This window comes from Humulus lupulus, chromosome 2 (assembly GCF_963169125.1).
Source record: "Humulus lupulus chromosome 2, drHumLupu1.1, whole genome shotgun sequence".
Classification (NCBI taxonomy): domain Eukaryota; kingdom Viridiplantae; phylum Streptophyta; class Magnoliopsida; order Rosales; family Cannabaceae; genus Humulus; species Humulus lupulus.
In genome coordinates, this window is record NC_084794.1 from 34,281,573 (window position 1) to 34,309,545 (window position 27,973).

At 37.8% G+C, this 27,973-nt stretch overlaps 1 protein-coding gene across 1 annotated transcript in view; it reads left to right on the plus strand.

The window, feature by feature from the left end:
• Positions 1-26,442, plus strand: part of LOC133814130 (uncharacterized) — a 33,667-nt gene extending 7,225 nt beyond the window's left edge. Inside the window, exon 2 of the mRNA XM_062247127.1 lies at positions 25,894-26,442. Within this exon, the coding sequence (XP_062103111.1) occupies positions 25,894-26,442 (549 nt within the window). The remainder of the gene's footprint in view (positions 1-25,893) is intronic.
• The last annotated feature ends 1,531 nt before the right edge of the window (positions 26,443-27,973 follow it).

The following is a 27,973-nucleotide window of genomic DNA, read 5'->3' on the forward strand; positions in this document are numbered from 1 at the left end:
ACCCTACATAGTTTTTACAAAACACAAATTATAAATAAAATATACTAATGATAATAGCAGCAACACATTGTAAAAAGCAAAAACAATAAAAATATTTTCTCACGCAACTTAAGAAGTTTATCAATTTCTTTACTTTCAAGCAACGAGTCATGAGTGCATAATATGTTATGCAAGCATCAAAGTGGATTACTAATACTTGACTTGAGTGGAGTCCGATAAAACATGAAAGTGGAATGTTATACTATATAGTTAAAGTGGACTAATAAAGCATTTAATGATTCATCAGAACATTTATATTTCTACTACACTAATTATAGTTGAAGATAATTTAAGCAACATTTTGCAAAGATCCCTACTCTTTATTTAATTTTCTCTTAAAAAACAGTAAAAGAAGACTGCTGTAAAACAACCATTCAAATCAAAGAAATGAGATAGAAAACAAAATTATATTATCAAATTAACATAATAATGTTTCTTAATTACCAATTGCAGTCAAATGTTATTTCTTCTCCATCATCTTTTCCTTCTTACTAGATGACCTTTTTATATCGAAGTTTACCAATAACCATCGCACTCTCTCTCTTCTTTGTACAATAGGCGTTCTTCAAAGCTGTAACCCTAAAAGCAACAACAAATAAGCATGAGCATGATAGTCATTCATCCATCTTTTTACCACTAATAATCATGAGCAAAGTAAGCAGGTAAAAACTAATGGTAGTTCTTAAAAAAATCAATTGTTGTAGTTACAAGTCAATTACACAATCATCTCATATAAATTTTTAATAATAATCAAAGATGTTTATAATTACAAAAATAAGAGTGTAGTGATTTTTCTACATGTCAATATTAGTAAGAAAAATAAGTAAATAATGCATTACCTGAACTCCAAAAGTAATCTAGTAAACAGAGTATTAATAAGCTGAGACTACACTAAAAGTTTAACTTACAAAAGCAAAAATTCAACTAGAGCTTTATTGTTTTTTTTAATGTAGTAATAAATTAATACTCCATCTTCACATAATTATTGCATCTCATCGTAGCATAAAATAAAATAAAGGTAGTGGACAGCCAAAAATAGTAAATATAATAGTAAACAAATAGAAAAATAAATGGTGATTGAAATGCTAGTATGAGAACATATGATTGTTTGCTTGAATAATAACTTGGCAAAGAACGTGATACTAGTAGTCTTGGTCAAATGGACCATTTTTGCATAGAAATATGTGAACATCATGTAGTGATATTAAGATTAGTACAAACCAAAGAAAAAAGAATTAATCTAGGATTAAGTGCGGTTCCTTTTCATGTGAAAAGAAAAAAGTAATGTCATGCCTAATCAATACCAACTTTAACTTATATGCTTGAAAAATATATATTATAGCATCATCACCATTATCTACTCTTCATTCACTAAAGTCTAACTCTAGCACACAATGTTTATCATCCATCAAAATATAGTGCCCAAAAAGACTAGTACTCTATCGATAATAGCATCAATAAAACAATAACAGACAGCTATAAACACAATTAGCAAATGTTTAGAAACTAGTAAAAAATGTTCAATTATAAAACTCAGACACACATATATAAATCTATATAGGCCGATTTTACATTAATAAAAAAACTCTCACAACAGATTTTATGGTATTATAAATATATCAACCTACTTGTGTGTAGAAATGACATATTAGTATTATACCAAAGTCAAAAAAAATTCACATGTGTCGGACTCAGTTGAAGTTGTTATTGAGGTCACTAAGGAATTATATCAAACACAGTTTAAAGAAAATACAGATTAATGAGGAATTTAATCAAACATAATATATTCACACCTCATCACTTTAAAAGAATCAGAAACAACTCTATAGATTATGCAAACATATGTTTATAAAAAAAAACATAGCATAAATTGGTATATTAAAAATATGTTTAAATTAAAAATAAAAAATATAATAAAGTCAACTACAGATAATTCTTTAAAAATAATTAGTAAACTAAAAATAGAAAGAAATGAGAAACTCAACCAAAAATTAATGGACTGCAATACCTTAGTTTGGTTGTTGGAAGAAAATATCTTCCGGATGATTGACAATAGATGATTTGTTGGATGATGAAGAAGCTTGTGATAATAGAAACCACTCAAACCCATTTGACAAGAATAGGAAATACATCAACTCATTATACAAATGAAAAGAAAACTCTCAAAAGAAAAAAAAAAGTTAAAGAAAACAAAACCCTGCCAGTCCAAGGCTATCAAATTGGGGCTTTTGAAAATTAAAAAAAAAACAACTAAAACAAAAGTAACAATCATACATAGTTGAACTCAAACCAACTTCTAAGGTTCAATGTCGTAAGTTGCAAAAAGAAGAAAGAGGAAAAAATAATTATAAAAACCCATACCTTTATACTCCCAGAATATTGAAGGCTAGAGCTCCATTGTTGAAAGCTCAAGAGATAGAGATTGATGATACATCAAAATAACAATTTTTCTCTTTTTATTCTTTCCAAGCTCTTGAATAATGAGATTAGACAAAATGGAGAGAGATAGAATGGGGAAAACATGAGAGAGAGAGAGAGACGAAAGAAGAGAGAGATGAGGGGAAATGAAGAATTTGATAAGTTTAAGTGTGCTGCTTAATTTTTTGAGTGTAGGCCAAAATTTTGTAAAGTCCGCTTTTTTTTTTTTTTTGCCGCTTTTTAGTTTTAGCTTTTTAGATATTATAATACTTTTTCAATAGAGTTATATGGATGTGTTGTGAAAACTAGTTTTTGGTGTAGTGTTCTAGTTTTATGCTTTTACTGTTTCCCTCAAGATGTTACATGGACAATAGTGGCACCATGATCACAAAGAATAGGATGACGATGTTTGATTATAATATATGATATATGATGATGACGTTTGATTATGATGTATGATGATCACGTTTAATTATGATGTATGATGGTGTATGGATATGATGTATGGTTATGACGTACGATTACGATATGTTATGAGCTTTACGATATGGATATTTTCTTCTTGAGTTTTATTTATTTGTTGTTGTATTTGTTTGTACTTCCTTACTGGGCTTTTAGATCACCCCCTTACTTTCCCATTTAAGGTAATAAATATGGTTTCTCTTTGGCATGCGCTGAGATATGAGGATTTCTGACGTCAAAGTGTGTATGTGTAGAGTCCAAGAACTTTACTTAGCTAGTTAGATAGTAGTAGCAATAGTAATAGTTGTAATATTTTAATGACTATGGATTTTGGTTCAGACCGGGATTTAGTTGGACACTCGTAGTAACACTTGTAGATTTTCTAAGTTTAACCTATAGTTTAAGAATATTAATTTTAACCTAAGGTTTGATTAATATGACTGATATTGATGGTGATATTTATTATATTATAAGGTTTAGGTAGACCCAATAAGATAGTAACACTTGTCTTGTGTATGTTTAATAATAATTAAGTATTTTTGAGGATTAAGTTTATTAAGATCAATATTTGAATATCCTAGGGTCAGTCAGCAGCTTTGAAAGCGTTAGAGGACTTAGTCAAGGTTGTTTACTCAATTCAAATTAGGCTAAAAATGTGCAATTTCGTGTTTAATATTTCAGCGTATGCCGATATATCGCAGCTATAGGGGCGATATATCGCCATTCGAGGACACGAAAAACACGTAACTTTGCATGACCAACTCGACGAGCCTCGGGCATATTAGCCCAGGCGATATATCGCCTACTAGTGACGATATATCGGCTCCTTTGAATGTTTTTGAAACCCAGCTCATTTTAATCTTTAACCTCTTGATAAGTCCAGCATCTTTCGGACCGAGTCTTCAGCCTCTGCTGAACGATAATTCAAATATTTTTCAATTAAAAAGCCATTATTTTATTCAAGTTAAATGAAGATCTTTTCATTCTTGAACTCTATAAATAGGACCTAGTACCCAGCCATTTATTCATTCATCAAGCTAAGTTCAGAGGCTGCAAGCTGCTAGGTTATTTTTGAGTGCTTAAACACTTGGGTTGGGAATATAAGCTTTAACTTTATAAGCTTAATAAACACTTGGGAAGTAAGGTTCATAGTATTTTTCAGTTCGAGGTGCAGTCCGGTTATAGAAGCATTCGAGGTATTCATTATTCTAGTTCATTTATGTGTTATTCTTATAGTTTTCCACTCAAAATCCTAACTCTATTCTTTATTCTTGGTTAGGAAATCTAAGATCTTGAACGTAATATTTTTGGTAAGTATATTCTCGATGGTATAGTTCATCCATTCTTTTCATCCCTTTTTCTTTAGTATACTCACCTATCTTTGATGGTTTTTAGGAGTGTTCCAAAGTCCTAATCCTGTTCTCATATCCCGGTATATTTGGTAAGGAAAATAGGATAGGATATTATATGTTATGCTATATGTTATCTTATGATTTATGTGTTATGTTATATGTTATCTTATGATTTATGTGTTATGTTATGTATGTTGTAGACTTGGGCATATGACTTGTATAACTAACAAGCCCCAATAAATTTATGGGCATATGACTTGCTTAGCTAGCAAGTCCCACAAATCTAATGGGCATATGACTTGTTTAGTTTACGAGACCCAAGTAATAATGGCCATTATAGTATATGTGACATATGTTTATGATATGTTTTAGTATGTGTTGCGATATGAATTTTATGTATATGATTTATGTGTTAGATTTTCCTTGCTGGGCATTAGGCTCATTCCTTTATGTTTATATGTGCAGGAAAATAGCTATGGTGGCGGAAAGGTTCTTGGCAGCTTGGGGGTTGTGTATTGAGGCAGAATGGAAATGGATGGATTGAGCGTTCGGTTCGAGGATGAAGTTGCTTCTTAGTCTTTTAAAAATTATGCTTTATATATATTTTCCGCACTTTATTTTGTAATCCATTCATTTAAAGTTATGTTATGTTTTCATTTTAAAAACAATGGGATCCCATATCCTACTTTAAATTTTATGTAGTTTAACACTTTTTTTTTTTACAAGTTTTAATGAAGTTATGATTATTTCACTTGTAAGTTTTATTAAAAATTAGTGTCTATATATAGTAGTCATTAATGGTCCAAAGTCTAGAGTAGTTGGGTCATTATAGTTGGTATCAAAGCAATAGTTCATTCGCATGAAGTTCTCCTCGATACACACTCTCAAAGCTCTGAATCTGACTGCCAAGTAAGTATTTAAGTTATAGTTATTATGCTTATATGTATAGCTAACGATTTTAGCATTTATGTTTTCAGTTAAGTATGAACGGAGCATTAACCTATGAGGATATCCGAGCCATTAAGGCTTTAAAGAGAATAAGAGAACCGAGAAACACTGTAGGAACACTAGAGAGAATCACTCAGAGACTGCTTTTGTTCCACAGAGAAATAGGTCACCTTCAAGAATCTAAGCAGATCATAATGAGAGCAACGGAAAAATACGTTTTAGTAATTAGACTATTTAGAGATTTTCATCCCGTAATTGCATCCTTATAGGAAATATGGGAAACAATGGATGATGAAGATGAACTGCTAGTAGCAATGCAATATTACTTTCTCTTAATTAGGTTCACTTCAAAATCAGAATTTCAGTTTACAAATGAGCAAAAGCATAGGATTTTTACAAACCTTCCTTGAGGACATTTTGAGGCACATGATAATGAAGACTATGAAGAGTTAGATGATGATATGCTAGATGAAGGATCGGATGTAGAAGATCCTGATTTTTAGATAGTTAATTTCATTGTTTGTTTTATTTATTGTTTGTTTTATTTATTGTTTGTTTTATGGTTGTAATTAGTGAAAACTCTTTTCCAAATTAATATCATGTTATTTTTTTATCATGTATGAGTTTGATTTTTATTTTTGCGATCATAATAAATAATAAATAAAATAAATAATGACTAAGTTCGGTGAGGGTGGATACAAATCAATGAACCAAGTTTCTATATTGAGAGTTAGGGGGCCATAGTAATGGGAACGATTTTATTGATCCTAGCCCTCCCTCAATATGGTTAACTTTGGAACAAAGATGAGTTTCGAGCCTGAGAATTAAGTCATATAGGATGATTAGAAACAAACTTAGAAATAATAAAGATGGCTTGTTTTTCTAAATATAGAAACCCATTCTAAAAATAAAGAAGACTTATATAATTTTCATAAGAAGTCATAATTAATAGGTCTGAGATATGTTTGTTTTAGAATAAGTTTTTTCCTTAGAGCCTATTAGGTAAAGTTCTAACATGTTTCTTTCAACTGTTAGAACTATGCTGCGATGTCGCTCTGAAGATCTGCACGCACCAACAGAAACGCCTCCAATGCTGCTCCAGTGAGCAATGAAGCCCCTCCAGTTCGCAGAAGGGGAGTGCGTGCTATGCCCACCGCAACACGCCAGCACTGCCAGCTGACAACACTGCGGAGATTGCCAGACTGCGACAACAAGTCGAGGAACTTTTGCAGCAATAGCGACAACAGGCTCAGCCCTAGACTCAGCCTCCACCGCAGTTGCAGCCACAACAAATGGCCTTAGCACCCCAACAAGTTGGTCCAAATGGGGGATGGCCAGTGGCGAACTACGCGCCATATCCAGTACAGCACATGGAGCTAGTTATTGAGAGGTTCCGCAAGCAGCACGCCCAAACTTCGAAGGGACTACAAACCCCTTTGAGGCAGAAGAGTGGCTAAGGAATGTGGAGCCAATTCTAATGCACATGAATCTTAGTAATGCGGACCGTATATCCTGCATCTTGTCGTTGCTCAAGAAGGATGCCAGGATATGGTGGGACTTGGTCCAGCAATCGCATGATGTTGCCACCATGACATGGACTAGATTTGTGGAGCTGTTCCACAAGAAGTATTACAATTCGGTTGTACTTGCTTCAAGAGTTGAGGAGTTAGCCAACTTAAAGCAAGGTAGTTTATCAGTGGCAGAGTATGCTCGACAGTTCGACTGCCTAGCTAAGTTTGCTCCAGAAATGGTTCCCACTGACTATCTGAGGGTGTCTAAGTTTGTTAGGGGACTTCGACCAAAGATCAAGATGGGGGTTAAGCTAGCAAACCCGGGGAATACTATGTATGTCAACGTTCTAGAGACGGCAATAGAAGTAGAGAGGCTGCAGGCTAATGTAAGTAAAGAAGAAGCCAGTAAGCCTGAGCCTAGACAGCAAGGTCAACCTCAGATCAGTCGGAACAACAACCATAATAGCAACAATCAGTATGGCAACAACAGTAAGGGTCAGAAGAGAAGGCATCCTGATAACAAGCAATCTGACAGCGATAAGAGGGCACAGACAAATAATGGAGGAAATAGGCCGGGTTATGTGGAATACCCGCCATGTGCTAAGTGTCAGAAGAAACATCCTGGAGAATGCCGCGCAAACACCAAGGAATGTTTTAACTGTGGTCAGGAAGGACATCGGAAAAGAGATTTTCCTCAGCGCAAGCCAAAAGGGAAGAAAGACGACAAAATGGTTCCTGCTTGGGTTTTGACCTTAACCCAAGGAGAGGCTGGTGCTAGCAATAAGGTGGTCACAGGTCAGGTTTCTATCCTCAATAACATATGCTCTGTATTATTTGATTTGGGAGCCACTCATTCGTATATCTCGTTAGGAATGATAGAAAAACTAGACAAACCTTGTGAAAGATTATAACTAGGTTTGTAACCGAGTTGCCTACGAGCATGTAGAGTCCAAGAACTTTACTTAGCTAAGATAGATAGTAGTATGACAGTATTTATAGCATTATCTTTGTTACTGTGGATTTTTGGTTCAGACCGGGAATTATTTGGACACTCATAGTAGTACTTATAGATTTTCTAAGTTTAATCTATAGTTTAAGAATATTAAGTTAACCTAAGGTTTGATTAATGTGACTGATATTAAGGATTATATTTATTATACTATAAGGTTTAGATATCAACCAATAGGATTTTAAGCACATGTTATGAATGGTGATTAAGGATTAAAGATTTTTGAGGATTTAATATAATAAGGAGTAAAGTTTGAATGTTATAGGGTCAGTCAGCAGCTTTGAATACGTTGAGGGCTTAGTCAAGGCTGTTTACTCCATTCAAACTTAGCTAAAAATGTGTAATTTCGTGTTTAAATATTCAGCGAGTGCCGATATATCGCAGCTATAGGGGGCGATATGTCGCAGCACGTAGATACGGAAAACACGAAACGATGCACGGTCGCCTCGGGCATACTGGCCCAGGCGATATATCGCCTCCTTCAGCATATGTTCAATTGTTTTTGAATTCTTTTCCTTTCAGCCATTCAAACTCCTCCATAAGTCCAGCATCTTTTGAACGAGTCTTCAGCCTCTGCTGAACGATTATTCAAATGATTTTCACCTAAAAAGCCATTATTTTTATTCAAGTAAAATCAAGATCTTTTCATCTCCAAACTCTATAAATAGGACCTAGTACCCAGCCATTATTCACCTTTTGCTCTAAGTTCAGAGGCTGCTAGTGTTAAGTGAGTGTGAGAGTGTAAACACCTGGTTTGGGAAAATCATAAGCTTAAACATCATAAGCTTATCAAACACTTTGGGAAGTGAGGATCTATAGTATTTCGGTTGAGGTGTAGATTGGTCTTTCAAGTCTTTGAGGTAAACCCAAAACTCTAGTTCCTTTCTGTATTATGTTATTTTCTTTCTCATAGTCTTCTACTCAATCTCTAACCTTAATCTTCATTTTGGTTAGGGAATCTAAGTTCTTGAGCACATAAGTTCGGTAAGCATGTTTCTCAAATGGTTTAGTCTTTCCATCTCTTTCATTTCATCTCCTTTCTTTAGACTCACTCTTTCTTATGGTTTTAGGAGTGTTCCAAAAAGTCCCAAATCAGTCCATTATATCCCGGTAACTTTGGTAAGGAAAATAGGCTAGAATCAATATGTTATGTGCTTATGTTATCTATATGTTTTATGTTATTAATGTGTTATGATATGTATGTATGTTTGTAGGCTTGGGCATATGACCCATATGACTAACAAGACCCCAAATGGATTATGGGCATATGACCTACTTAGCTAGTAGGACCCCACTAATTCCATGGGCATATGCTTGTTTAGTCTATGGGACCCCAAGTAATAATGGCCATTATAATAAGTGTATGTTATATGTATTATGTTAAGTCATTATGTTTCTTATGAAATTATGTATATGATTAAGTGTTAGATTTTTCCTTGCTGGGCATTAGGCTCATTCCTTTCTGTTTATGTGCAGGAAATAAGCTTTAGAGGTGGAAAGATTCGTGACGCTTAGAGGATGTGTATCGATGGTGAATGGAGTCAAGGGGCCGAGCGTTATTTGATTCAAGGATGTAGTCTTGTTTATGTTTTTATGGTTTTAAATGTATTTTCCGCATTTTCTATGTAACTCTTTTTACTTTAAGTTATTTTTTTGTTTTAAAGACAATGGGTACCCATATCCTACTTATTTTTATGAAAGTAACATTTGTTTCTACAAGTTTATAATAAATTATGGTATTTTCGCAAATGTATGTTTTAGTAAGAATTTGTATGTATAGTTCGATAATGGTCCAAGAGTCTAGATTAGTGGGTCATTACAGTTGGTATCAGAGAGACGGTTCCTTTGCATGAAGTTCTCCTCGATACACACGCTCAAAGCTCCGAATCGGACCGCCAAGTAAGTGTTTAAGTTACTAATTATGTTACTTATGTGTATAGCTAACACCTTTAGTGTTTATGTTTTCAGTTAAGAATGAACGGAGCTTTAAGCAATGAGGATATCCGAGCCATTAAGGCTTTAAAAAGAATAAGGGAGCCAAGAAACACCGTAGGGGCACTAGAAAAGATCACTCGAAGATTGATCTTGTTCCACAAAGAGATAGGTCACCTTCAAGAGTCTAAGAAAATCATGATGAGAGCTGCAGAACAATATGTCTTAGTAATTAGGCTTTTAAAAGATTTTCCTTCAGCAATTTTAACTTTAGAAGAAATATGGGAGAATATAAATAATGATGATGACTTACAAGCAGCCCTAAGATATTATTCTCTCATACTTAAGTTCACCTATGATTTAGAGTTTCAATTCACTAATGAGCAACAACATAGAATCTTCTTTAATCTTCCCCGAGGAAATTTTGAGGCTCAAGACAATGATGATTATAAGGAGATAGATGATGATATGCTAGATGAAGGATCGGATGTAGAAGATCCGGATTTTTAGAATAATAGTTTTCATTATTTGTTTTATTTCTTTCTTTATTTATGATTGTAATAAGTGAAAATTATTTTTCCAAATTAATTTCATGTTATTTTATCATCATGTATGAGTTTGATTCTATTTTCGCAATCATAATAAGTAATAAATAAAATAAATAATGACTAAGTTCAGTAAGGGTGGATACAAATCAATGAACCAAGTTTCTTTATTGAGAGTTAGGGGGCCTTAGTAGTGGGAACGATTTTACTGATCCCAGCCCTCCCTCAATATAGTTAACTTTGGAACAAAGATAAGTTTCGAGCCTGAGAATTAAGTCATATAGGATGATTAGAAACACACTTAGAAAATAAAGATGACTTGTTTTTCTAAGTATAGAAACCCACTCTAATAATGAATAAAGACCTATATAATTTTTCATAAGAAGTCATAATAAATAGGTCCGAGATATGTTTGTTTTAGAATAAGTTTTTGCCTTAGAGCCTATTAGGGTAAGTTCTAACAAGTTCTCGACTGTTAGAACTTTTGGTGAAGATGTCGCTCCGAAGATCTGCACGCACCAACGGAAACGCCTCCAACGTTGTTCCAACGACCAATGATGCCCTCCAGTTCGGAGAAGAGGAGTGCGTGCTACTACTAGCCGCAACGCGCCGACACCGTCAGCTGACAACACCGCGGAAATCGCTAGACGGCGACAAAAAGTCGAGGAACTCTTGCAGCAACAACGTCAACAGGCGCAGACTCAGCCTCAGCCTCCGCCGCAACCGCAGCCGCAGCTACAACAAATGGCCCTAGCACCCCAACAAGTTGGTCCATATGGGGGATGGCCAGTGACGAACTACGCGCCACATCCAGTACCGAATATGGAGTCAGTGTATGAAAGGTTCCGTAAACAGCACGCTCCAAACTTCGAAGGGACTATAGACCCCTTTGAGGCAGAAGAGTGGCTAAGGAATGTGAAGCCAATTCTTACGCACATGAATCTTAGTAATGCAGACCGCATATCCTGCGTCTCGTCATTACTCAAGAAGGATGCCAAAATATGGTGGGACTTAGTTCAGCAGACTAACGATGTCACCACCATGATATGGAAAAGATTTAAGGAGTTGTTCCACAAGAAGTATTACACCTCAGCATTCATCGCTAATGATAGAAGAATATTCTCGTCAGTTCAACAGATTAGTCAAGTTTGCACCAGAGTTGGTCCCAACCGACTTTACGAGGTTGACCAAGTTCGTCAGAGGACTTAGACCAAAGATGGAATTAGGGGTTAAGTTAGCAAACCTGGGAACCACTACCTATGCCAATGTTCTAGAAACGACAATCGAAGTAGAAAGGATTCTGATGAATGTTAGTGAGGAGAAGAAGGATTAAACGATGGTTCCAGACCAAAGTCTTTGCATTGACCCAAGGAGGAACCCATGCTAGTAACAAGGATTTACAGGTCAGATCCTATCCTCGATAGTATATGTTCTAGTATCGCTTGATTGGTAGCTGTATACTCGTAGATCTCGTTAGGAATGATAGAAAAACTAGACAAACCTAGTGAAAGATTTAGAACTAGGTTTGTAACTGAGTTGCCTTCGGGCAAAGTAGTTCTATCATCACGAATAGTATGAGGCGTACCGATCAAGATTGAGGACATAGAACTAGAAGGAGACCTGATAAAGCTAGTGATCAAGGACTTCGACGTAATACTAAGCATGGATCGGCTAGCACGGCATGGCGCAACGATCGACAGCAAACGCAAGAAGGTGATGTTCGAGACTCCTGACGGCCAGAAACTGTGCTTCATGGGACAAGCTTCAGGACTACGCACACCGTTAGTGTCACCTCTCAAAGCTCAGAGAATGATGGAGAAAGGATGCCAAGCGTTCTTAGCCAGCATCACGAATGTGGAGAAGGAGACGTCACTTAAAGTTAGAGATGTTCGAGTTAGACAAGAATTTCCAGAAGTTTTTCCCGATGACTTGCCAGGATTGCCGCCAAATCAAGAAATAGACTTCACGATAGAATTAGTACCGGGCACCGAGCCTATCTCTAAGGCACCATACCGGATGGCACCTACGAAACTCAAGGAGTTAAAGACGCAGCTACAAGAACTCCTAGACTTAGGCCAAGCCATTCACCATGGGGAGCTTCGGTACTATTCGTGAAGAAGAAGGACGGAAGTATGCGGATGTGCATAGACTATCATGAGCTGAACAAAATAACGATTAAGAACAAGTACCCGCTACCTCGGATTGATGATTTGTTTGATCAACTCCGAGGCGCGACTGTATTTTCTAAGATTGATTTACGGTCCGGGTATCATCAGCTCAAGGTAAAGGGAGAAGATATTCCTAAGACAGCCTTTAGGACTCGTTATGGACATTACGAGTTCTTGGTTATGTCTTTTGGTCTTACTAACGCACCAGCCGCGTTTATGGACTTAATGAATAGGGTCTTCAAGGATTACTCAGATAAATTCGTCGTTGTATTCATCGATGATATCTTAGTATACTACAAGGATGAAGTAGGGCACGAGGAACATTTGAGGATGAATTCGACGCGATTGAAGGAGCATAAACTTTACGCCAAGTTCAAGAAATGCGAATTTTAGCTTTCGCAAGTGGCGTTCCTCGGGCACATCATATCGAAATACGGAGTTGCAGTAAATCCATCAAAGGTAGAGTCCGTGAAGGATTGGCCCAGACCAAAGAACGCATCTGAAGTAAAAAGCTTCTTAGGGCTAGCAGGTTATTATAGGAAGTTGTAGAGGGCTTTTTCTAAGATATCCACTCCACTCACCAACCTGACCCGGAAGCAACAAAAGTTTAACTGGAATGATAAGTGTGAAGAAAGCTTCCAGTTGCTTAAAGATAATCCTTGCTCAACACCAGTACTTAGTGTACCGACACCCGACGATAAGTTCGTTGTCTAATGCAATGCATCAAAGCTAGGATTGGGATGCGTGTTGATGCAAAATGACAAGGTGATAGCCTACGCCTCACATCAGTTGAAAGAGTATGAACAACGCTATCCAACTCACGATATGGAGTTGGCAGCGGTGGTCTTTGCATTGAAAATCTGGCGCCATTTTCTTTACGGAGAACGGTGCGAGATTTATACGGACCACAAGAATTTAAAATACTTCTTTACACAGAAGGAGCTTAACATGAGGCAGCGCCGGTGGTTGGAGTTAGTAAAGGATTACGACTGCGAAATCCTAGACCACCCAGGAAAGGCAAACGTAGTTGCCGATGCGCTTAGTAGGAAAAGCTATGGAAATTTAGCAACGTTATCTGGAATAGAAAAGCCGCTACAGCAGGAGCTGATCAGTGCCGGAATAGAAGTAGTTATAGGCAAGCTGGCTAACTTGTCTATCCAATCGAATCTGCTAGAAGACATACGGAATGGTCAGAGACGTGATGAATCGCTAGCAGCACATATGGAAGCAGTCAGAGAAGGCAAGAATACAGATTTCTCAATATCTAGCCAAGGCTTATTGAGATATAAGGATCGGGTATGCGTACCAGACGATCAGAGTATTAAGAAGAGGATCCTAGAAGAAGCGCACAGCACCCCGTACTCAGTTCATCCAGGGTCTACCAAGATGACTCATGACATCAAGGCAGTCTATTGGTGGCTAGGGATGAAGAAGGACATAGCGGAGTATGTATCTAAGTGTCTGGTATGCCAGCAAGTGAAAGCAGAGCATCAGCGGCCTGCAGGTTTATTGCAACCGCTTAGCATACCAGAATGGAAGTGGGATGATATAGCCATGGATTTTGTGACGGGGCTACCAAAGACGAACAAGCAGCATGATTCCGCTTGGATAGTAATAGATAGACTAACCAAGTCGGCTCATTTCTGCCTGTTAGAACTTCATGCACGGCAGACCAATATGCAGACATCTACATCCAAGAGATTGTACGATTGCATGGAATCCCCAAGACAATAGTGTCAGATAGAGGATCAGTATTTACGTCAAGATTTTGGAGAAGCTTACAGCAAGCTATGGGTACTAAGTTAAGCCTTAGTACAGCTTTCCATCCTCAGACAGATGGGCAGTCTGAGCGTACGATTCAGATCTTAGAGGATATGCTACGCGCGTGTATACTTGATTTTGGAGGATCGTGGAACAAGTACTTACCACTGATCGAGTTCTCGTACAACAACAGCTACCAGTCAACGATCGGAATGGCACCTTATGAGTTTCTATATGAAAGAAGGTACCGATCACCGTTGCACTGGGACGAGGTAGGAGAAAGGCAGCTTCTAAGGCTCGAAGTTCTTAGACAAGCTTAAGAAGCAGTAACGCTTATTAGACAACGTATGCTGGCTGCTCAAAGCCGTCAGAAAAGCTATGCGGATACCAAGCGACGCGATGTGGAATTCCAAGTAGGAGATCAAGTCTTCTTGAAGATATCTCCTATGAAAGGTGTCAAGCGGTTTGGGAAGAAAGGCAAGCTTAGTCCCCGATTCATAGGTCCTTTTTGATATTGGACAAAGTGGGAACAGTTGCGTATAGACTAGCCCTACTGCCAGCACTAGCTGATAGTCACAACGTCTTCCACATCTCGATGTTACGCAAGTATGTGTCAGACCCATCTCACGTCCTCAAGTACGATACCATAGCGCTCCAGAAAGACTTAAGTTACGAGGAACGACCGGTTAGCATCCTAGATAGAGGGGTGAAGCAGTTACGGTCCAAGAGCTTTCCTATAGTCAAAGTCCTATGGAGCAATAGTTCTAAATGCGAGGCAACGTGGGAGTTCGAGGAGGACATGCAAGGCCGGTATCCGGAGTAATTTGATAAGTAAATTTCGAGGACGAAATTCTTTTTAGTAGGGGAGAATTGTAGAGTCCAAGAACTTTACTTAGCTAAGATAGATAGTAGTATGATAGTATTTATAGCATTATCTTTGTTACTGTGGATTTTTGGTTCAGACCGGGAATTATTTGGACACTCATAGTAGTACTTATAGATTTTCTAAGTTTAATCTATAGTTTAAGAATATTAAGTTAACCTAAGGTTTGATTAATGTGACTGATATTAAGGATTATATTTATTATACTATAAGGTTTAGATATCAACCAATAGGATTTTAAGCACATGTTATGAATGGTGATTAAGGATTAAAGATTTTTGAGGATTTAATATAATAAGGAGTAAAGTTTGAATGTTATAGGGTCAGTCAGCAGCTTTGAATACGTTGAGGGCTTAGTCAAGGCTGTTTACTCCATTCAAACTTAGCTAAAAATGTGTAATTTCGTGTTTAAATATTCAGCGAGTGCCGATATATCGCAGCTATAGGGGGCGATATGTCGCAGCACGTAGATACGGAAAACACGAAACGATGCACGGTCGCCTCGGGCATACTGGCCCAGGCGATATATCGCCTCCTTCAGCATATGTTCAATTGTTTTTGAATTCTTTTCCTTTCAGCCATTCAAACTCCTCCATAAGTCCAGCATCTTTTGAACGAGTCTTCAGCCTCTGCTGAACGATTATTCAAATGATTTTCACCTAAAAAGCCATTATTTTTATTCAAGTAAAATCAAGATCTTTTCATCTCCAAACTCTATAAATAGGACCTAGTACCCAGCCATTATTCACCTTTTGCTCTAAGTTCAGAGGCTGCTAGTGTTAAGTGAGTGTGAGAGTGTAAACACCTGGTTTGGGAAAATCATAAGCTTAAACATCATAAGCTTATCAAACACTTTGGGAAGTGAGGATCTATAGTATTTCGGTTGAGGTGTAGATTGGTCTTTCAAGTCTTTGAGGTAAACCCAAAACTCTAGTTCCTTTCTGTATTATGTTATTTTCTTTCTCATAGTCTTCTACTCAATCTCTAACCTTAATCTTCATTTTGGTTAGGGAATCTAAGTTCTTGAGCACATAAGTTCGGTAAGCATGTTTCTCAAATGGTTTAGTCTTTCCATCTCTTTCATTTCATCTCCTTTCTTTAGACTCACTCTTTCTTATGGTTTTAGGAGTGTTCCAAAAAGTCCCAAATCAGTCCATTATATCCCGGTAACTTTGGTAAGGAAAATAGGCTAGAATCAATATGTTATGTGCTTATGTTATCTATATGTTTTATGTTATTAATGTGTTATGATATGTATGTATGTTTGTAGGCTTGGGCATATGACCCATATGACTAACAAGACCCCAAATGGATTATGGGCATATGACCTACTTAGCTAGTAGGACCCCACTAATTCCATGGGCATATGCTTGTTTAGTCTATGGGACCCCAAGTAATAATGGCCATTATAATAAGTGTATGTTATATGTATTATGTTAAGTCATTATGTTTCTTATGAAATTATGTATATGATTAAGTGTTAGATTTTTCCTTGCTGGGCATTAGGCTCATTCCTTTCTGTTTATGTGCAGGAAATAAGCTTTAGAGGTGGAAAGATTCGTGACGCTTAGAGGATGTGTATCGATGGTGAATGGAGTCAAGGGGCCGAGCGTTATTTGATTCAAGGATGTAGTCTTGTTTATGTTTTTATGGTTTTAAATGTATTTTCCGCATTTTCTATGTAACTCTTTTTACTTTAAGTTATTTTTTTGTTTTAAAGACAATGGGTACCCATATCCTACTTATTTTTATGAAAGTAACCTTTGTTTCTACAAGTTTATAATAAATTATGGTATTTTCGCAAATGTATGTTTTAGTAAGAATTTGTATGTATAGTTCGATAATGGTCCAAGAGTCTAGATTAGTGGGTCATTACAGTTGGTATCAGAGAGACGGTTCCTTTGCATGAAGTTCTCCTCGATACACACGCTCAAAGCTCCGAATCGGACCACCAAGTAAGTATTTAAGTTACTAATTATGTTACTTATGTGTATAGCTAACACCTTTAGTGTTTATGTTTTCAGTTAAGAATGAACGGAGCTTTAAGCAATGAGGATATCCGAGCCATTAAGGCTTTAAAAAGAATAAGGGAGCCAAGAAACACCGTAGGAGCACTAGAAAAGATCACTCGAAGATTGATCTTGTTCCACAAAGAGATAGGTCACCTTTAAGAGTCTAAGAAAATCATGATGAGAGCTGCAGAACAATATGTCCTAGTAATTAGGCTTTTAAAATATTTTCCTTCAGCAATTTTAGGCCAAGCCATTCACCATGGGGAGCCCCAATGTTATTCGTGAAGAAAAAGGACGGAAGCATGCAGATGTGTATAGACTATCGCGAGCTGAACAAGGTAATGATTAAGAACAAGTACCCGCTACCCTGGATCGATGACTTGTTTGATCAACTCCGAGGCGCGACTGTATTCTCAAAGATTGATTTACGGTCCGAGTATCATCAGCTCAAGGTAAAGGGAGAAGATATTCCTAAAACAGCCTTTAGAACTCGTTATGGACATTACGAGTTCTTGGTTATGTCCTTTGGTCTTACTAATGCACCAGCCGCGTTTATGGACTTGATGAATAGGGTCTTCAAGGACTACTTAGATAAATTCGTCGAAGTATTCATCGACAACATCTTAGTATACTCTAAGGATGAAGTAGAACACGAGGAACATTTGAGGTTGATTTTGTCACGACTGAAGGAGCATCAACTCTATGCCAAGTTCAAAAAATGCGAGTTTTGGCTTTCGCAAGTGGCGTTCCTCGGGCACATTATATCAAAAGACAGAGTTGCAGTAGACCCATCAAAGGTATAGGCCGTGAAGGATTGGCCAAGACCAAAGAACTCATCTGAAGTAAGAAGCTTTCTAGGGTTAGCAGGTTATTATAGGAGGTTCATAGAGGGCTTTTCTAAGATAGCCACTCCGCTCACCAACCTAACCCGGAAACAACAAAGATTCAACTGGAATGATAAATGTGAAGAAAGCTTGCAGTTGCTTAAGGATAAGCTTTGCTCAGCACCAGTACTCTGTGTACCAACACCCAATGATAAGTTCGTAGTCTACTGCGATGCATCAAAGCAAGGGTTGGGTTGCGTGCTGATGCAGAATGATAAGGTAATAGCCTACGCCTCGCGACAGTTGAAGGAGTACGAGCAGCGCTATCCAACTCACGATATGGAGTTGGCAGCGGTGGTCTTTGCGTTGAAAATCTGGCGCCATTATCTTTAGGGAGAACGGTGCGAGATTTATACGGACCACAAAAGTTTAAAGTACTTCTTTACATAGAAGGAGCTCAACATGAGGCAGTGCAGGTGGTTAGAATTAGTGAAGGATTACGACTGCGAAATCCTATACCACCCGGGAAAAGCAAACGTAGTTGCCGATGCGCTTAGTAGGAAAAGTTATGGAAGTTTAGCAACTTTAGCCGGAATAGAAAAGTCGCTACAGCAGGAGCTGATCAGTGTCGGAATAGAAGTAGTTGTCGGCAAACTGGCTAACTTGCCTATCCAGTCGAATCTGCTAGAAGATATACGGGTCGATCAGGGACAAGACGACACACTAGCAGCACATTTGGATGCAGTCTGAGAAGGCAAGACCACAGATTTCTCAATATCTAGTCAAGGTTTATTGAGATATAAGGATCGGGTATGCATGCCAAATGATCAAAGGATTAAGAAGACGATTCTAGAAGAAGCGCACAGTACCTCGTACTCAATTCACCCAGGGTCGACCAAGAAGACTCATGACGTTAAGGCAATGTATTGGTGGCCAGGGATGAAGAAGGACATAGCAGAGTTTGTTTCCAAGTGTCTAGTATGCCAGCAAGTGAAAGCAGAACATCAGCGGCCTGCAGGCTTATTGCAACCGCTTAGCGTGCCAGAATGGAAGTGGGACGATATAGCTATGGACTTCGTGACAGGTTTTCCATTAATGAATAAGCAGCATGATTCCGCTTGGATAGTAATAGATAGACTAACCAAGTCGGCTCATTTCCTGCCTGTTAAGACTTCATACACGGCAGACCAATATGCAGACATCTACGTCCAAGAGATAGTATGGTTGCATGGAATCCCCAAAACAATAGTGTCGGATAGAGGATCGGTGTTTACATCGAGATTTTGGGGAAGTTTACATCAAGCTATGGGTACTAAGTTAAGACTTAGTACATTTTTTCATCCTCAGACAGACGGGCAGTCCGAGCGTACGATTTAGATTTTAGAAGATATGTTACGCGCATGTGTACTTGATTTCGGAGGATCATGGAATAAGTACTTGCCGCTGATAGAGTTTTCCTACAAAAATAGCTACCAGTCAATGATTGGGATGGTACCTTATGAATTGCTATATGGAAGGAGGTGTCGATCACCGTTGCACTGGGATGAGGTAGGAGAAAGGCAGCTTCTAGGTCCCGAAGTTATTAGACAAGCTCAGGAAGCAGTAACGCTTATTAGACAGCATATGCTTGCTGCTCAAAGCCGTCAGAAAAGCTATGCGGATGCCAAGCGACGCGATGTGGAATTCAAAGTCGGAGATCAAGTCTTCTTGAAGATATCTCCTATGAAAGGTGTAGTTTGGGAAGAAAGGCAAGCTTAGTCCTCGATTTATAGGTCCTTTTGAGATATTGGACAAAGTGGGAGCAATTGCGTATAGACTAGCCCTACCGCCAGCACTTGCAGATAGTCACAACGTGTTCCACATCTCGATGCTACGTAAGTATGTGTCAGACCCATCTCACGTCCTTAAGTACGATACGATAGCACTCCAGAAAGACTTGAGTTACGAGGAACGACCAGTTAGCATCCCGGATAGGGGGTGAAGCAGTTACGGTCCAAGAGCATTCTAATAGTCAAAGTCTTATGGATTAATAGTTCTGAATGAGAGGCAACGTGGAAGTCGGAGGAGGACATGCAAGGCCGATATCCGGAGTTATTTGGTAAGTAAATTTTGAGGATGAAATTCTTTTTAGTAGGGGAGAATTGTAGAGTCCAATAACTTTACTTAGCTAGTTAGATAGTAGTAGCAATAGTAATAGTTGTAGTATTTTAATGACTGTGGATTTTGGTTCAGACCGGGATTTAGTTGGACACTCGTAGTAACACTTGTAGATTTTCTAAGTTTAACCTATAGTTTAAGAATATTAATTTTAACCTAAGCTTTGATTAATATGACTGATATTGATGGTGATATTTATTATATTATAAGGTTTAGGTAGAACCAATAAGATAGTAACACTTGTCTTGTGTATGTTTAGTCAAGGCTGTCTACTCAATTCAAATTAGGCTGAAAATGTGCAATTTTGTGTTTAATATTTCAGCGTATGCCGATATATTGCAGCTATAGGGGACAATATATCGCCATACGGGGATACGAAAAACACGTAACTTCGCACGACCAACTCGATGAGCCTCGGGCATATTAGCCCAGGCGATATATCGCCTACTAGGGGCGATATATCGGCTCCTTTGAATGATTTTTGAATGTTTTTGAAACTGAGCTCATTTTAATCTTTAACCTCTTGATAAGTCCAGCATCTTTCGGACCGAGTCTTCAGCCTCTGCTGAACGATAATTCAAATATTTTTCAATTAAAAAGCCATTATTTTATTCAAGTTAAATGAAGATCTTTTCATTCTTGAACTCTATAAATAGGACCTAGTACCCAGCCATTTATTCATTCATCAAGCTAAGTTCAGAGGCTGCAAGCTGCTAGGTTATTTTTGAGTGCTTAAACACTTGGGTTGGGAATATAAGCTTTAACTTTATAAGCTTAATAAACACTTGGGAAGTAAGGTTCATAGCATTTTTCAGTTAGAGGTGCAGTTCGGTTATAGAAGCATTCGAGGTATTCATTATTCTAGTTTATTTATGTGTTATTCTTATAGTTTTCCACTCAAAATCCTAACTCTATTCTTTATTCTTGGTTAGGAAATCTAAGATCTTGAACGTAATATTTTTGGTAAGTATATTCTCGATGGTATAGTTCATCCATTCTTTTCATCCCTTTTTCTTTAGTATACTCACCTATCTTTGATGGTTTTTAGGAGTGTTCCAAAGTCCCAATCCTGTTCTCATATCCCGGTATATTTGGTAAGGAAAATAGGATAGGATATTATATGTTATGCTATATGTTATCTTATGATTTATGTGTTATGTTATATGTTATCTTATGATTTATGTGTTATGTTATGTATGTTGTAGACTTGGGCATATGACTTGTATAACTAACAAGCCCCAATAAATTTATGGGCATATGACTTGCTTAGCTAGCAAGCCCCACAAATCTAATGGGCATGTGACTTGTTTAGTTTATGAGCCCCAAGTAATAATGGCCATTATAGTATATGTGACATATGTTTATGATATGTTTTAGTATGTGTTGCGATATGAATTTTATGTATATGATTTATGTGTTAGATTTTCCTTGCTAGGCATTAGGCTCATTCCTTTATGTTTATATGTGCAGGAAAATAGCTATGGTGGCGGAAAGGTTCTTGGCAGCTTGGGGGTTGTGTATTGAGGCAGAATGGAAATGGATGGATTGAGCGATCGGTTCGAGGATGAAGTTGCTTCTTAGTCTTTTAAAAATTATGCTTTATATATATTTTCCGCACTTTATTTTGTAATCCATTCATTTAAAGTTATGTTATGTTTTCATTTTAAAAACAATGGGATCCCATATCCTACTTTAAATTTTATGTAGTTTAACACTTTTTTTTTTACAAGTTTTAATGAAGTTATGATTATTTCACTTGTAAGTTTTATTAAAAATTAGTGTCTATGTATAGTAGTCATTAATGGTCCAAAGTCTAGAGTAGTTGGGTCATTACAGTATGGCGTGGGGGTATCCTATTGTAATGCCCCGGATTCCCTAATGTGGTTTAATGGCTGGATTAGTGGGTCGGGAGGGCCATAATTGTTTAATTATGCCATTAAATGTGTTTATGCATGTTTATGAGAATTATATTATAATATAATGTTAATTGTATGCATGTCGATGGTATGTGTTGAGACCACATTATGATGTGGGTTTGTTCGAGCTATTCGGCGTGAGACGATCGTAGAATATTGATTAGTGGTTTAGTCACAATAGGTTTAAGTGTCGGGACTTGGGTTGAGTCTCGGGGTGATTTTGATGATTAGAGCGTTACCGGGAGATATAGGGTAACGGGATGTGAATTTTTGGTATTTGAGAACATTGAGAATAGCGGGAATTAGAGAGCGTTAATTATGATTAACGAGATAGGAGGGAAGTACCAAATATGCCCTTGGGAGCCTTTAGGAAGTATTAAATGACCTAGGGGTAAAATGGACATTTCACCACTAGGATAGATATACTCTTTGACAGCTGAGAAGAAAGTGGAAAAAAAAACAGAGTATGCAAAAGAGTTCTCCCGTACCTTCTTCTCTTCACTTTTCTTTGTAGTTTTTGAACCAATTTTGAGGATTCAAGCTTGGGAAGCAAGCCTTGGGAGTTTGGAAGTATGTTCCACCATTGAAGAGCATCATAAGCCAAGCTTTGGGTAAGTTTTTTACCATGGTTTTCTCTGGTTTGCCCTGTTCTAGTTCTGTTTTGCAGCTGAGACTTCTAGGGTAAATTCATGTTTTTGTTGGGAGTTTTGGCTAGGGTTCCCATGCTTGTGATGTTTGGGTTGTGTTGGAATGGTTTTTGGGTTCATTTGGCATCAAGAATAGGATTTGGAAGCTTGGAGACCGAGTTAGAATCGAAGGAGTTGAAGAAGGTCGATTCAGGGGAGTTTGGGTCTGGAGGTAGCGCTATAGCGCCCACCTTAGGGCGCTACAGCGCTCCTCAGGAGGCTTTCTGGCACTTGGGTGGTTCTGAGTATAGCTCTGGGGCGCTAGGGGTTGAGCGCTGTAGCGCTACCCTGTTCCTTCTAAGTCCCGTTTTGAGTGTTTTTAAGGGTTTTTAACTTGGGGTTTCAATCATTAAAGCCCGGGATCGAATCTACTCACCATGTGGGCATGTTTCGGGGTCCCGAGGGTGGTGCTTAGGTTAAGACCCTATTATTATGGATTCCCATTAATGGAGGTTATAATTGGTTGTGACTAGGTAACCGCTAAGGAACTAAAAGATCGATCGTTCTCACGGGTCGTCTTTATCGTACTTCTCGCTCGAACTTGAGGTAAGAAAACAGTGTATGGATACAATCGCACCCTGTATATGTATATGACATGCATGGTTTGTTATTGAAGCATGTTGGTTGACGTATGTGGTCATGGATTGCATATTAAATGCTAGTGAACGCTGATTACCTGTTTATGGCACTGACTAGTCAGGGACCGACTCTAAAGTCGATGATCACGCATTGAATAGCTCCATGGCATTAATGCGGGACCGACCCTAAGGTCGAAGAACTTATAAGCGCTTGCCTGGTCTACGACCAGATGACTATAGCCAAGGTATATGACCCCGGTGACCGTTTGTCACATGGCTATGGGACGTTGTCCATAGTTTCGACTCTAGAGTCGTGAGGAAGGTTATGTTGGTGACCAATCACCATGCACCTATCCTGAACAAACTTATGGAAGAATCACCTATCAGTTAAGCCCTGGTGACCCTATCGTCACACGGCTAGAGGGAGCGATGCTCATTACTGTGACTTTTAGCTATTGTCACCTATTTGTTGGACTGATAGTCCTGAATGGTTATTATGATCGTTGTTGATATTATATCGTGCTTTATTGTGTTTTCTTGCTGGGCCTTGGCTCATGGGTGCTTTGTGGTGCAGGTAAAGGGAAAGAGAAGCTCACCCAACCCTGAGTGGAGAGCTTGGGCGTTGTTGTGTACATACAAGGCCGCTTGACCACCACGGTCAAGGAGTTCTCAGAGGGACTAGGGGTTTACCCTATTTTTGCCGCTTAGGCCGGGGGGGATTGTAAATTTAAAGTTGTAGCGACCCTTTCGTATTACGAACTACTTGTAAATATTTTGAAAGGCTCATGAGCAGTTTATTTACTTAATGAAATGTATCCTATCCTTTTTACTAGTTTTTCACCTTAACCTAATAATAGCACTTAGATCACGTTTTTAACCAAAGGACTCGGGTAGCGGGTCAAATTTCCGATTCACTGTTCACCGTAACTGTTCTGGGGTAACCAGGGCGTTACACCTATGTACGAATAAACGATCGACTTAAGCGCCGAACTTTAAAGAACGATGTTATGGACTTTAATTTTTAAACCTATCAATGGGACTTAAACTTTATTTGTCTTTTAAATGTTGCATAAGTTCACTTATTTTTATTTTAAACTATCGGGTCCAACTTGCATGTTTTATCAAGGCCCCACTAGATTTCATATGTTAAGTGGTATTCCTCTATTATTTATGAGTATTGAGGCATTTTACAAAGTAATAGATTAGGGCCCTTTACACCCAAACCTTCGTGCTCACCATTCCAGTTGTCGCCACCTCCTCTCTTGATTAGTCTGTCGAGCTCATTCCTAGAGAAGGTTAATGCCTTCGAGCGTACAACTTATGCTCGAACACTGATGACAACTCCGGAACTCTGTGACAATTCATACAAGTATAATGCTAACACTTGTTAATCCCAAGCTAACACTTTACAAGCCTATATTTTGAGGCTACTTATATATTCTCAAAATTTGGGTGTAACACTTCTATATATACATTCTTCTTTTTTCTCTCCCCACCCTTTTCTAAATTATTCTCTCATAATTTTTTAAGATTGTTTTCACACACTTTCTAAAATAATTTAGTACAAAATTTCCCCTATTAGGATTTTTTTTTTAAAATCCACCTCTCTAAGTATTTGTTCTTTTAAAAAGAATTTAGCATTTTTGACATTGTCAATTAAAAAATTATATTTTTTAAGAATAAAAAGGTTAGTTGCAAATTTTAATTTAAAATAAAAATTTATCTTAATAAAATCAAAACTATTAGTCAAAATCATTTGCAAAATTACACTATTAAATATTTATATTTGTAAAAATTATTGTTGACTAGCATTTTTGCTAACAACTAAATAAATTAAAGCTTAAAGAAAATGAGATTGGAACACAGAGTTTTACGTGGTTCAGGTTATTAATTAACCCTAGTCCACGAGTCACTTGTATTAGTACGAATAAGAACTTTCACAACTCAAGTTCTCTTAGTTTTCAGGAAGTGTATAAGGTCACTCTAAAGTAGGAATTTGGATCCTGTACAATGTGTGTCCTAGCCCTATTTATAGTTTGTTGGGGAAATTAAGCTCAATAAGTGGAGTTGATTACCATTTTCCTCCCTTAATGGGTGTTTGTGTTAGGTTTATTTTTGTATTGTATTAGATTGTGTTTCAAGGCATGTTTTTAGCCTTTTATGTTGTATTGTGCAGTGTTATGCTTGTTTTGTTTATGTTTTCAGACTTAAGCAACAAATATATGGTTTGATATGGAATTGGTGAAAAGCGAGTTAAAATGATGATAAATATGTATGTTTTGTAAAAGATATTGTGTCAAGAAACTTCAAGAACTTCATGAGATGATGAAATGCAATTTGACATTGAAAAATGTTGAATTCTGTGAAAAAAAAACACTTTGAGTCGCGACGCAAGAAGTGGAGTTGTGGCGCAAGGACAAATAGAGATGTGCATTTTTTGGGGACAGTGGAGTCGCGGCCCCTTAAAGGAGCGCTGCTATGCTAGCATTTATAGTTGCCACACTTGAATTATGAGTCGCGACACTGTAGAAGTCAGAGGTGAAGAGTTTTGGGAATATCGCAGGGGTGCCATAGTGCTTGATTGTTGAGCCGCGGTGCGTAAATCTGTACGCTAGTGAGGGAAAAGGGTATTTTTGTCTTTTCGATAGGAAATTAATTAGGGTTTAGTATTTAATAGTGTTTTGGAGATCAGAAAAGTGGATTGGAGCAAAGGAGGCTCCGTAAGAACAACCTGGATAAACAATTTGCAAAGTTTTTAGAGGTGTTCAAGAAGCTGCACATTAATATCCTCTTCGTTGAAGCTCTGAAGCAAACGCCTAGTTATGTCAAATTTATGAAAGAGATCCTGTCTAATAAAAGGGAGATGGGAGACTATGAAATAGTAGCATTGACAGAAGAGTGCAGTGCCATTTTGCAAAGGAAGCTTCCACAAAAGTTGAGAGATCTAGGGAGTTTTACCATACCTTGCACCATTTGGGACTTTAAATGCAAGCATGCTTTGTGTGATTTGGGTGCAAGTATAAATTTGATGCCACTGTCTGTATTCCGTAGACTCGGGGCAAGTGAAGCAAGCCCCACAACCGTGACATTACAGTTGGCAGATTGTTCAGTTAAGCATCTTAGGAGGATTATTGAAAATGTGTTGGTAAAAGTTGACAAGTTTATCTTTCCAGCAGATTTTATTGTTCTTGACATGGAGGAGGATGCAAATGTCCCCTTAATCTTGGGAGACCGTTCTTAGCCACAGGGCAAGCTTTAATATAGATTAAAAAGGGAAAGTTATAGTTAAGAGTAAAAGGTGACGAGGTAGTGTTCAATGTATTTAAGGCCATGATTTATCCAGGAGCCAGTGATAGTTGTTTTTCAATTGATGTGCTAGATAAAGTTGTAGCGGGGCAAAAGGTGGATGAAGATCCTCTTGAGTTGAGCCTTACAACTGTTGATTTAGATGAAGAAGATGGTGAGGAGGCCATGGGTTATTTGCATTGGATTAGTTCTTATGGGTCATTGAGTAGAAAAAGGTTTGAAGAATTTGGTCAAGGGACGGAGAGACCACTACCTTCCATTAAGAAATCTCCTGTTCTAGAACTAAAGGTGTTACCAGATCATCTACACTATGCTAATCTTGGAGAGAATGAGACTCTTCTTGTTATTATGTCTTCGTCTTTTTTTGAGGTAGAGGTGGAAAAATTGCTAAGGGTACTTTGGGCTCATAAGATGGTTATTGGATGGACTCTAGCTAATATTAGGGGAATTATCCCTTCAACTGTAATGCATCATATTTTGATGGAAGATGACACCAAGACAACAATTGATGCTCAAAGAAGGTTAAATCAGACAATGAAGGAAGTGGTGAGGAAAGATGTTTTGAGGTGGTTAGATGCGGGAGTGATTTACCCAGTATCAGATAGTGCATGGATGAATCCAGTGCAAGTGGTTCCAAAGAAAGATGGTATGACGGTGGTCAAGAATGATAACAGTGAACTTATTCCCACTCATACTATGACTGATTGGAGAATTTGTATTGACTACCAGAAGTTAAATAAAGCCACTAGGAAATACCATTTCCCTTGCCACTTGTTGATCAAATGTTGGATAGGTTGGCAGGCCATAACTACTATTTCTTCCTTGATGGTTATTCTAGGTTCATCAGATAGCTATCGAACCTGAGGATCAAGAGAAGAAAACGTTCACGTGTCCTTATGGCACTTTCGCCTTTAGAATGGCGCTTGGACTTTGTAATGCACCTGCAACATTCCAAAGGTGTATGATGGAAATATTTTCTGATATGGTAAAGAAGGACATAGAAATTTTTATGGATGACTTTTCGGTCTATGACTCTTCATTTGATAATTGTTTGGCGAACTTGGAGTTGGTTCTTAAGACCTGTGAGGAATCTAACATAGTATTGAACTGGGAAAAGTGCCACTTTATGCTGAATGAGGGGATTTTTCTAGGGCGCGAGATTTGAGGCAAAGGTATTGAGCTGGATTGGGCTAAGATTTCCACCATTAAGAATTTGTCACCTCCTATCTCCGTAAAATGGGTTCGAAGCTTTCTTGGCCATGTAGGGTTTTACAGAAGATTCATTAAGGATTTTTCCAAGATTTCAAAACATCTATCTATGTTGTTGAAGAATGGAGTACCTTTTAGTTTAATGAAGAATGTCGCCATGCTTTCAAGGTACTTAAGGAGAAATTGACATTAGCACCTAATTGGGATCTACCATTTGAGCTCATGTGTGATGCAAGTGACTATGCGATAAGATTATT